The 12,808-nt window shown below is 36.5% G+C and overlaps 2 protein-coding genes across 2 annotated transcripts, besides 1 other annotated feature; one reads left to right on the plus strand and one right to left on the minus strand.

The window, feature by feature from the left end:
- Positions 1-299: 299 nt before the first annotated feature.
- On the plus strand, positions 300-10,106 carry TOM1 (E3 ubiquitin-protein ligase TOM1; the record flags this gene model as incomplete). Its single annotated transcript, NM_001180765.3, has 1 exon — positions 300-10,106. The coding sequence occupies one exon, from the start codon at positions 300-302 to the stop codon at positions 10,104-10,106; it is 9,807 nt and encodes a 3,268-aa protein (NP_010745.3).
- A 44-nt stretch (positions 10,107-10,150) lies between these two features.
- Positions 10,151-10,610: an origin of replication (ARS439; Putative replication origin; identified in multiple array studies, not yet confirmed by plasmid-based assay).
- Positions 10,565-12,556, minus strand: HEH2 (Heh2p; the record flags this gene model as incomplete). The annotated part of the gene is made up of 1 exon (NM_001180766.1): positions 10,565-12,556. One exon carries the CDS (start codon positions 12,554-12,556, stop codon positions 10,565-10,567), a length of 1,992 nt encoding a protein of 663 aa, NP_010746.1.
- Between the last annotated feature and the right edge of the window lie 252 nt (positions 12,557-12,808).

Consider the following 12,808-nt stretch of genomic DNA (forward strand, 5'->3'; position numbering starts at 1 on the left):
TCATTTTAAATCATGTACTGTTATATACACGCTAGTAGGATTGATCTTATTTAATCATATTTCGCACGTTACCCGACTGCTTTCAGTTTTGCCGCTTTGTGATAATGAGGAATTTCAGCTAGCTTTTAATGAGCCGATACTAAATCACCATGATTTTGGGAGAGGAAAAGAAGAAAAGGTAAAACAACGAATATTTTTCAAATACCTTAGTTACTGAATATCCATAACTACTCGTATAATTGGTGAGAAAATAGTGCATATTTAGTTTACTTTTTGCCTTTGATTGAAAATATATATTCATGGTGCTTTTTACTCGGTGTGAAAAGGCAAGAAAGGAGAAACTCGCCGCTGGTTATAAGCCCTTAGTTGATTATTTGATTGATTGTGATACTCCCACATTTTTAGAAAGAATTGAGGCAATCCAAGAGTGGGACCGATCCAGAGATGATCTTTATGTTTGGATTCCCATTCTAGACAGAATGGACGGGCTGTTGTTAAAAGTGGCAGAGAAATATAAATACAAGCAAGACCCCAAGAAGGAGTGTGAAGTCAAATTGGTGGAAATGGAAGCGCATGATGTTGATTATTGTTTGAAAATGCTAAAGTTTACTCGTCGACTACTTCTAAATACAGAAAACAGGTTTGTTTATTCATCTGGAGATGTTTTAATGTATCTACTGAATTGTCCGAATTTTACAATAAAACTAGCGGTCATGCGAATTTTAGCCATTTTAGGGGAAAGGTTTGTGATTGCGAGAGAAAAAATAGTTGCACATAACATATTTGGAGATCACAACCTCAGGAAAAAAACTCTCAAACTAGCTTTATCTCTGTCATCTTCCGTCATGGATGAAGACGGAGAGCACTTTTCTCTTGTCGATCTATATTTTGATAAGAAAAAAGTGCCTCAAAAATGGAGAAAGTTGAGATTTACACATTATACTTCAAACGACTTTAAAAAGTCAAGCCAGCAAAAAAATAACATTAATGAAACCCAAACTTCCATTAAGAAGGTAACTATGACGACCCAAGAACTGTGTGAACACTCACTACAGCAAATATTTGATAAGGGTATGGCCCTTTTACCCGCAGAAAGTTGGTTTGATTTCTCAATAAAAGCTTCGGTGGCGAAGGCCTTCAGTGATGATTCAGGTGAAAATATAGATTTGAGAAATATAATTATTGAAACAAAACTGAATGCTATTGCATTTGTTAACACCATTTTCTCGCCTCCTCAAGTAAGCTCGAAGTTATTTGAATTAGATCCGTATGCTTTTAATAGTCTAACTGATTTGATATCGTTGTCTGAAACCAAAATACCAAAAGAGCTAAGAACGGATGCTTTATTCACATTGGAATGTATATCCTTGAAGCATGTCTGGTGCTCAGACATTATCAGAAATCTCGGTGGTAACATATCGCATGGTCTGTTGTTTCAGATTCTCCGTTACATTGCCAAGACATTGAGAGAAGCGACAGACGAAATCGATGAAGAATATAATGTGAGGTTCTTTTACTTGATATCAAATTTAGCTGACGTTAAGCCTTTGCATGAATCTCTTTTCGCCGCGGGTTTAATACCTACTTTATTGGAAATTGTATCTATAAGAAATTGCCCATATAAGCGTACCCTCGCATCTGCTACCCATCTCCTAGAAACATTTATAGATAACAGTGAAACTACCACTGAATTTATCGAAAATGATGGGTTTACTATGCTGATCACTTCAGTCGCCAATGAGATTGATTTCACGCTTGCACATCCAGAGACGTGGCAACCGCCAAAATATTCAGTGGTTTATTATTCAATTTCTTTTAGGGAGTTGGCATATATTAGAAGTTTATTGAAACTCGTTCTCAAATTATTAAGCACAGACTCAGGGGATAGAATTAGAAATTTAATAGATTCGCCGATACTTGTTTCATTAAAGAAAATCCTAGAAAATAAACTTGTATTCGGTTTAACATTAATAACTTACACTCTGGATGTAGTTCAGAAAGTAATAAATAGTGAGCCTACTATTTATCCTGTTCTGGTTGAAGCAGGACTTATTCCATATGTTATCGATAATTTTCCAAAGTTAATTGGGCCTTCCGCCGAATTATTAAGTTTACTTCCAGATGTCGTTTCTGCCATATGCTTGAATCCAGAAGGGCTGAAGCAAGTTAAAGAAAAGGGTCTCATAAACAATTTGTTTGATTTCTTACTCGATGCTGACCACGCGCGTATATTAACAGGTGGAGATCGTTCTACGGAATATGGTACTGACATTGATGAATTAGCAAGACATTATCCAGACTTAAAGGCAAATATCGTGGAGGCTTTGTGTAACGTCATCAGAAAAATGCCAAGTACCTTTAGAAATGAAAGAGAGTTTCTTTTTACTTCACCAAAAGATCAAAAGTACTTTTTTCACAGAAAAAATGAGGAAATATTGACAGATAAAGAGGAACATGAACCTGCATACTGGGAGCTATTAGATAAGGGAACTATGCTGGACACATTTACCAGTGTTTTGTTTGGTATGTCTTTAGGAAATGGTTCTTTTTCACAGGTGCCACAACATCTGGAAGCGAGAGATTTTCTGGCAATAATATTTATGGAAAATCCTCCTTATGAATACTTTACCTCCGTGGCAATCTCAAATGTTACTGAGGTCCTCCAGTATCTGGATGAAAAATACGAAGACTACGCATTCATGGATGTTATGAAAGTATTGAACGATCAATTGGAGAACCTGAATGATTTTTTGAATAGTCCAAATGATAGAAGTTTCTTTTTAGAAAGAGATGGGGAAAACTCGGTGCGTTCATGCCATTCAAAACTTTGTCGACTTGCCGCTATTTTGAACATTGTTACGAATGTATACATTGACCTCACTACCTTATCTTGTAAGAGAATCATGCAGATCTATTCTTATTTTGACAAAAGAGGATTTTCTTTAATTAAAAACTTAAAGTTGCTATTCCAGAAATGTGCGTTGGAGGAAATGTACATACGCCAACATATGCCAGATTCTGTTATTACAGAAACAATGCCGTTGCCTATAGTGGATGTTTCCGGAGATGGACCACCACTTCAAATTTATATCGATGACCCAAAAAAGGGTGATCAAAAGGGGAAAATTACCAGCGTAAAAACGAGAAATACTCTTCAAATGCGAACAATACTGTATACATTACAATCAAATACTGCAATTCTATTTCGCTGCTTTTTAAGGTTAAGCCACTCTAGGAATATGGATCTAGAGCATAAAGATTTGACGACAGAAGTTCATATATTTGAGAACGTTGTTGAAAATGTTATTGAAATGTTGAAGGCCACCGAACTCGAAGGTCATCTACCGTATATTCTCGTTTTATTAAACTTCAACACCTTTGTGTTTACTATTCCAAAGGCTTCCCCTAATTCCACTGAAATATTACAAACAATACCGGCTTATATTTTCTATCAAAAGGGGGGCTATTTACTTTATTTGCACATTATAAGGGATCTCTTTACGAGAATGACAAAAATAAAAGATTTATCCTCACTTGATAACATAAACTACATAGATGAGTCCAACGGTATCCTAACCTTAAGCTGTTTAATTAATGCTCTCACCTTTTACAACAAATCAATGCAAACTGAAACCATGGAGAATGTCCAAAGTATTGGTAAGTATTACGTTTCAATAGATGACGATTATAATATTATGAAAGCTTTAACAGTTCCTATTAAGGTAATGGCTCTCGCAATGATTTTAGATTTGGATAAATCGGATAGCCTCTTCAAGACACAGTCCCGTAATGTGCCTTACTCAGTTTTCAAGCAACTTCTTAGTATGCTCAAAAATATATTCACTAATGTGAACATCTATACCAAGGAATTATATGAATTGCATTGGGACCTAATATTCCCACCAATTAAAAAAATTAGCTTGTTTGAGCAAGTCGGCATTCCCGGTGATGTTGCGGCAAACTATTTAACAGATACTGGTGATGATCTTCCTGCAGATAACAGTATTGGCCTGTTTTCGCCTGAACAATGGGAAAAATATAAAAAATTAATCGGTGAAGATAAATCCATCTACTATCCACAACCAATGCAAGCTCAGTATTACAAAGGATGTTCCTCAAAAGAATTAGATGAGCTGAGAGATACCTTTTTCAATGACGGTTTACCATCTAGGATCTTCACTGTACTCCCTTTCTATCCTAAACTTGTAAACGCGTTTGCAAAAACTTTGCTACAAATTTTTACGAAATACGATGAACCCACTGAAGTGTTTGCTGGTAGAATCTTAGATCGAATTTTAGAGACAGATCTAGATGACCCTGCTACTTTATCTTCCTTAATCCATTTATTTGGTATATTCCTGAACGAGAAATATATTTATCAAAAGGCTTCGCATTTAATGCAAAGGTTCATTGAATATCTTGAGAAGTCTCTGAAGCCAGAACATGTTAATACGCCTTGGTTTTCGAAAGCTCTTTACGTTTACGAAATTATACTGGCGAAATCTGAGCTTCCACACCTCGAAGAGCTTTCCAAGGATGTTCTTCTGAGATATCCATTGCTTTCCATGGCGAAAGTCTTTCGCATACCAGACCCTATGAAGCAGAAATTATTTGACATACTGATCAGAGTTTCTGATATTTCCAATTTTTATTCTGCACTGGCAACATCACGCATACTTATTTTCTACTCTAGGGATGAGTTGTATGCTAACAACATAGCTAGATCGGGAATATTATCTAGATTGTTGAAAGTAATTGGAAGTTTCCAAAAACTAGACAAAATAAACTTTTTAGAGTCATCTTTCCTTTTATTAACCAGGAGATGTTTTGAAACGACTGAAAATGTTGATGCTTTAATACGTGCAGAAATTAATAGAAGCTTTACAGCAAGACCGTTAGGTGGTGGGGATGATGCTGTACGTGAGTTAACCACTATTCTAGAAGAAAAGGCGCATGTGGTCATGCGTAGTCCCTCTCAATTTATTGACGTTCTTTGCGAAACAGCTCGGTTCCATGAATTTGATGATCAAGGTGCGTTGGTTGATTACTCATTGAAAAGATTTCTTGGTGAAAAAGATAAGAATACGCAAGCCTCAAGTACAGAAAAATCAGATATCTACGAGAGAACGGGGATCATGCATTTATTACTGTCACAACTTATGGCTGCTTCTGAGAAAGACTGGTTGTCTGAACCGGCCAACTCCTCGGATTTGCCTGAGAACAAAAAAGCCCAATTGGACCCATCAAGAAATCCTGTATGTGCTTACATGATTTTTCTTTTGAAGCTTTTGGTCGAGTTAGTTAGCAGTTACAATCAATGTAAATTTGAGTTCTTAACTTTCAGTAGAAGAAACACATATGCAGAACGCCCCAGACCAAGAACAACTGCTATTAACTTTTTCCTTTATAGATTATTAGACAAACCTGTCGGAACTGACCACGATAAGCATGAAGCTAAAAGAAGAGAGGTTATTGGAATGCTAGCACGTTCCGTAATTATTGGTTTCTTGGCTACTGTTCAAGATGATAGGACGACCAAGACTGACGTCAAGCTTGCTGATCCTCACATGAACTTTATTAGAAAATTTGCCATTGAAGCGATTATAAAAGCCATTCGCAACGCCACTTCCTCTTCTAAACTTTTGGAAAGTAATCATTTAAAGTTAGATATGTGGTTTAGAATCATTACATCGATGGTTTATGTCCAGGCTCCATATCTTCGCCAACTACTTGATTCAAATAAAGTTGAGGCAGATCAGTACCAATTGTGCAAACTGGTTATAGACCTCGGTCTTCCGTCAGTTATCACGGAAGCCATGGCCAGTATAGACTTAAACTATCCTTTTTCCAAAAAGATTTTCAACGTCGCTGTTGAAGCTCTAAACACAATTAGTTCGACAAGGAACAATTTTTCTGAGCACTTCAAAATTGAAGATCATGATGAAGTTGAAGACGAGGTTGACGAGTCTGATAAGGAAGAGATCCCGGATATGTTCAAAAACTCAGCGCTGGGAATGTATGACGTAGAGGACATTGAAGAAGACGACGATGACGACACATCATTAATTGGAGACGATGATGCTATGGCATTTGTTGATAGTGATAACGGATTTGAAGTAGTATTTAGTGACGAAGATGATGATATGGGAGAAGAAGATGCAGATGATGCTCGTTCAGATTCGGAAGAAAATGAATTATCTTCTGAAATGCAATCAAGTACAGCGGACGGCACGGATGTGGACTATGAGGTTGATGATGCAGATGGACTAATTATCAATATTGACCAGCCCTCAGGAGATGATGAAGAAATGGCAGACTATGATGCTAACATTAGCCATTCTTCTCACAGTGAAAATGAAGATGACGCTTCAATGGACGTCATAGAAGTTTACGACGACGAGCTAAGTTCTGGATATGATGTTGATTTAAGCGATTATGACGTAGATGAATCTGATTGGGACTCCGGGTTATCCAGCCTATCTATTTCTGATGAAGATAGTGAAAGTAGCGAAGATGAGCCTATTAACTCCACCAGAATGGGAGATTCAAGAAGGAGATGGCTGATAGCTGAAGGCGTGGAGCTAACTGACGACTCGCAAGGTGAGAGTGAAGAAGATGATAGAGGTGTTTTCCGTGGTATTGAACATATATTTTCAAATGAGAATGAGCCTTTGTTTAGAGTTCATGACGAAATGCGTCATAGAAACCATCATCGCTCAATCAATCGTACCCATTTTCACTCTGCTATGAGCGCCCCCTCTTTAAGCTTATTAAATCGTGGAAGAAGAAACCAAAGCAACCTAATAAATCCACTAGGGCCTACAGGATTGGAACAAGTGGAGAACGATATTTCAGATCAGGTGACTGTTGCTGGTTCAGGCTCTCGCCCAAGATCACATCATCTTCACTTTTCGGAAGTTCTAGTCTCAGGCAGCTTTTTTGATGAACCTGTCTTAGATGGCATAATTTTAAAGTCTACGGTATCCAGATGGAAGGATATATTCGACATGTTTTACGACTCTAAGACTTACGCTAACTGTATTATTCCTACTGTTATCAACAGATTATACAAGGTCAGTTTAGCTTTGCAAAAGGACTTGGAAAACAAACGTGAACAAGAGAAATTGAAAAATAAGAACCTACTATTCAACGAGGCTAAAGTAGAAAGCCATAACAGTTCTGATGCTATATCGGTAGAACAAGACGATATACAAGAAAGCAATGTTACTCATGATGACCACGAGCCTGTATATGTTACTATTCAAGGTTCCGAGGTTGATATAGGTGGTACAGATATTGATCCAGAATTCATGAATGCATTGCCTGATGATATAAGAGCCGATGTCTTTGCACAACATGTTAGAGAAAGAAGAGCAGAAGCTAGGCTAAATTCTGATCATAACGTACACTCCAGAGAAATCGATTCCGATTTTCTGGAAGCAATTCCTGAAGACATCAGAGAAGGAATATTGGATACTGAGGCAGAGGAACAGAGAATGTTTGGTAGAATTGGCTCTTCGGCCGATGTGATTAGAGCAGACGACGACGTTAGCAACAATGACGAAGAAGTTGAAAACGGTTTGGATCATGGAAATAGTAATGATCGCAATAACGCCGACCCTGAAAAGAAAAAACCGGCTAGAATATACTTTGCACCATTAATTGATCGTGCCGGGATTGCCTCATTGATGAAATCTGTGTTTATTTCGAAACCTTATATTCAGCGTGAAATTTATCATGAGCTTTTCTACCGTTTATGTTCTAGCAAACAAAATAGAAATGATTTGATGAATACATTTTTATTTATACTAAGTGAAGGTATCATAGATCAGCACTCTTTGGAAAAGGTTTATAACATTATTTCCAGCAGGGCAATGGGGCACGCAAAAACCACGACCGTTAGACAGTTACCATCAGATTGTACCCCGCTAACAGTGGCTAATCAAACTATCGAAATTTTGCAAAGTCTAATTGACGCGGATTCTAGGCTAAAATACTTCCTGATTGCAGAACATGACAACCTGATAGTGAACAAAGCTAATAACAAATCTAGGAAAGAAGCCTTACCTGACAAAAAATTAAGATGGCCTTTATGGCATTTATTCTCACTTTTAGATAGAAAGCTCATTACAGACGAAAGCGTATTGATGGATTTGTTAACAAGAATATTACAAGTTTGTACTAAAACATTGGCTGTCCTTTCTACAAGTTCAAATGGTAAAGAAAATTTAAGCAAAAAGTTTCATTTACCTAGTTTTGATGAGGATGATCTCATGAAAATTTTATCCATCATTATGCTTGATAGTTGTACTACAAGAGTATTTCAACAAACACTTAATATAATTTACAACCTCTCTAAATTACAAGGCTGTATGTCCATTTTCACGAAACATTTGGTATCTTTAGCTATCAGCATAATGAGTAAATTAAAGAGTGCTCTCGATGGGCTATCACGTGAAGTAGGCACTATCACCACCGGAATGGAGATCAATTCAGAGCTGTTACAGAAATTTACCCTTCCAAGTTCTGATCAAGCTAAATTATTGAAAATTTTAACTACGGTTGATTTTCTTTACACTCACAAAAGAAAAGAGGAAGAGCGCAACGTTAAAGACCTTCAATCTTTATATGATAAGATGAACGGCGGACCAGTGTGGTCCTCATTGAGTGAGTGCTTATCTCAATTTGAAAAGAGTCAAGCCATCAACACTTCAGCCACAATCTTACTTCCGTTGATCGAATCACTTATGGTTGTATGCAGGCGTAGTGACTTAAGTCAAAATAGAAACACTGCAGTCAAATATGAAGATGCTAAATTATTGGATTTTTCCAAAACACGTGTCGAAAACTTATTTTTCCCATTTACAGACGCACACAAGAAGTTGTTGAATCAAATGATTCGTTCAAATCCAAAACTGATGAGTGGTCCTTTCGCATTATTGGTCAAGAATCCAAAAGTTTTGGATTTTGACAACAAAAGATATTTCTTCAATGCCAAATTGAAGTCTGATAATCAAGAGCGTCCTAAATTACCTATTACCGTTCGCCGTGAGCAGGTTTTCTTGGACTCTTATCGAGCCTTATTTTTCAAGACAAACGATGAAATCAAGAATTCTAAATTAGAGATAACATTCAAAGGAGAAAGTGGTGTCGATGCCGGTGGGGTAACCAGAGAATGGTACCAAGTACTATCGAGACAGATGTTCAACCCTGATTATGCTCTTTTTCTTCCTGTACCATCGGATAAAACTACTTTCCATCCTAATCGGACATCAGGTATCAACCCTGAGCACCTTTCTTTCTTTAAATTTATCGGGATGATTATAGGGAAAGCAATTAGAGACCAATGCTTTTTGGATTGCCATTTTAGTCGTGAAGTATACAAGAATATTTTGGGTAGGCCTGTATCATTGAAGGATATGGAGTCTCTTGATCCAGATTATTATAAATCATTGGTGTGGATTCTTGAAAACGATATCACAGATATTATAGAGGAAACTTTTTCTGTTGAAACTGATGATTATGGTGAACATAAAGTTATCAATTTGATTGAGGGGGGCAAGGATATAATAGTTACAGAGGCCAATAAACAGGATTATGTGAAAAAGGTTGTCGAATATAAACTTCAGACATCTGTTAAGGAACAAATGGATAACTTTTTAGTGGGTTTCTATGCCCTTATATCCAAAGATCTCATTACAATATTTGATGAGCAGGAATTGGAGTTATTAATCAGCGGTTTGCCTGATATTGATGTCGACGACTGGAAAAACAATACTACTTATGTTAATTACACCGCAACCTGTAAGGAAGTGAGTTATTTTTGGAGGGCAGTTAGATCCTTCGACGCTGAAGAACGTGCCAAGTTGTTGCAGTTTGTTACCGGTACTAGTAAAGTTCCTCTAAATGGGTTTAAGGAACTAAGCGGTGTCAACGGTGTTTGTAAATTTTCCATCCATCGTGATTTTGGTTCATCAGAAAGACTACCATCATCACATACCTGTTTCAATCAACTGAATTTACCTCCTTATGAATCATATGAGACATTGCGTGGTTCACTATTATTGGCAATCAATGAAGGGCATGAAGGGTTTGGTCTTGCCTGATCATTTTTCGTGTAAATTTATAGCGCCATGTAACCAAGTATTTTAGAACGTCTTTTATTTAAACCTTTAACCATACAACACTTGCCCAAGGAAGAGGAACAGAAGGATTTTTTAATTTGTAAAAATGCGTTTAATCTTAACGAAACATAATACAGATTTCATGTGCATTTCGCCCTTTTTTTTTATGACAAGCAATATCTTCCAAAGTTTCTCAAAAAGGTATGATGTAAGATACAGTAAATGATATGTAAAAAAAGTACAAACTCCACTTATAAAACCATATTGAAACAGCGAATGGTTATAATATTTTACATAAAGATTAATAGAATACACTTACCTAAGAAAAATATCCGTGAAAACAAATTACAAAATTAAAAGTCACTTATCACATTAGAAACTCAAATACGAAAACAAAACAAAGAAAAGTAACAAAAAGTGGTTTGAAGACGGAAATACGATCATTCTTTCCATTCCCAACATGTCATGATCTCTCCATTTTCTTCAAGAAGATATAATTCTATATTCTCTGATTGCTCTTTCATGATTTTTTCTTTCGTTTGAGCCCATAGATTATTCTGTTCTTTTATATTTGGTATGTCGCTCAATAAAGTAGCTCTTAGTTGAACTGTTGTCAGAAAAGGTTCTTCACCTTTGTTCTTCTTTACATCTTTCAATTTATCAATTGCCTCTTTTACCAATTTCTCAATTATCTGCTCTCCTTGAACGTAATTGTCAAGTGTCGATTGTATTTTTTTGATAAGGAAAAGGACGCCTAGGGTGATAAATAAAGAACCACCATATTTCGTTATATACTCCTGTATATCCCCTTCTAAATGACATTGCAACGTAACCCATTTTTTTGAAGTTGAACGATAAATATAGTTAGTGTTATTAGATTTAGATTTCTCTCTTTTTCCATTAGTTTCAAAATCTAATGGCAGCCAGATAATATCATCTTTTTTCTTTAATATTTCAAGCACATTTTTCCAATGATCATTGAATTCCCTTTGACTTTCCCATGACGGTCTAGAATGAGAGAATATATCATATAATTTGGTTTCCGTTTCACCACTCTCAAAGAGATTCTCTCCTTCACCACATTCATGTTGTGCATTCTTCTTTTTAAGATATTCATTTACTTTCCAAACCAGTTCATCAACCTCCTTTTCTTTACTTTCATCTTTGGCACAATATTTTGGAAAAGGAATAATACCATACGTTTCTAAAATAGAACTTTTAGGCTCATAGCCTGGTTCACACTCAACATTCATAAAAGAAGAACATATTCCATGCTCAGGACATTCGAGACAATTTGGTCGATAAGCTTGCAACACTGAATCTACCCTTTCAGTCTGAGGGAAAGCTGAGATTGCAAGAGATTTCAGGGGCTTTTCATGACCGCAATATCCTACTTGAATTCTCTGTTCTCGATACCAAAGACCAAAAAGAATAGGACATATTATTGAAAGGAAAATAGCACCATTCCATAACCAAATGAAGAGATGTGCAATAAACGGTTTCATAATATCTATCCCTCTTTTAGTTTTGTTGGCAATGAAGTGCCTGGTGCGACCTTTTGGACTTCGTATATTTTTTTTCGACGATAACCTACTAGTATCCTCTTCGTCTTGATTATCAAAAGTTTCTGATATTTTTGTTAGTTCTTCTTTTGCTTCCTTCACCTCAGGTTGGACTTCCAAATTGATATTCTCCATCACCTCACTTTCATTTCTTGTTTCTGCTCCAGTTGAAGGACCAACAGGCTCTTCTGTTTCGATTCTGATAGACGATAAGTCCGTGGATTTTATAGAATGATCATAATTCTCCGTAGCTGCACTAGCTAACTCTTTATTTAGTTGAGCTAAAAATTCGTTTGATACTTTTAAATTCGGCAATTCTGGTTTTGGAAGCTCTTTTACCCTTGGTTTGTCATCCGAAGAATCTTTCTTATGAAGTTCTTCTACAGTTTCCAGTTCAGAAGTTAAATCAGCAGAAGTTGCTTTCCCATCTGACTTAGATTGTGGAGGAGACTCTGGTGGTTTATTGGCCTTACTAGATCTTTTCTTTCTTTTCTTTTTAGGAGACTTCTCTTCCTGTATTTGCATCTTCGCTTCATTATCCGTACTAATTTGTTCCCTTTTCCTCTTGTTAGTTTCAACATTTTCATCTTTGACAGTTTTACTCTCACTAGAACTTGATTCAAGCTTTTTACTCTTTAATGTCTTTTTGCGATCTGCGTTTTTTGCCCCAGACTTCACAACCTTTTGAATGCTAGTTCTAACCTTTGAGGCCTCAGGTGAAGATTGGAGACGTTGCCTCACTTTCTCCTCAAACAATTTCACCAAGACAGGCTTCCTAGCGTTGGCAGGGAACGCAACATCATTTTCTACCAAAACTCTTCTCAATTGGCTGACCTTCAGCGTTTTCGGATCAAGGTTTCTGTGATCCATTGTCGATTAGTGAAGATAGGAAACTTCCTTTTCTACTATTATGTCCGTTAAAGTTCATCCTACCGTTTCTTTGCTGTTAAAATCTCTCTTCTTTTTTATTTTTTTCAAACTTATCTCTTACTATTTATGGAAGGACGATCAAGAAAATGTATATACTATCCCTTCCCCTACGCATACAGAATATATTAAAATGAATAGATAATAGAAACATATACCGATTGTAACATGAGTTTCGTCCCAGAATATAAATTG

The sequence above is a fragment of the Saccharomyces cerevisiae genome, chromosome IV (genome assembly GCF_000146045.2).
Source record: "Saccharomyces cerevisiae S288C chromosome IV, complete sequence".
NCBI lineage: Eukaryota > Fungi > Ascomycota > Saccharomycetes > Saccharomycetales > Saccharomycetaceae > Saccharomyces > Saccharomyces cerevisiae.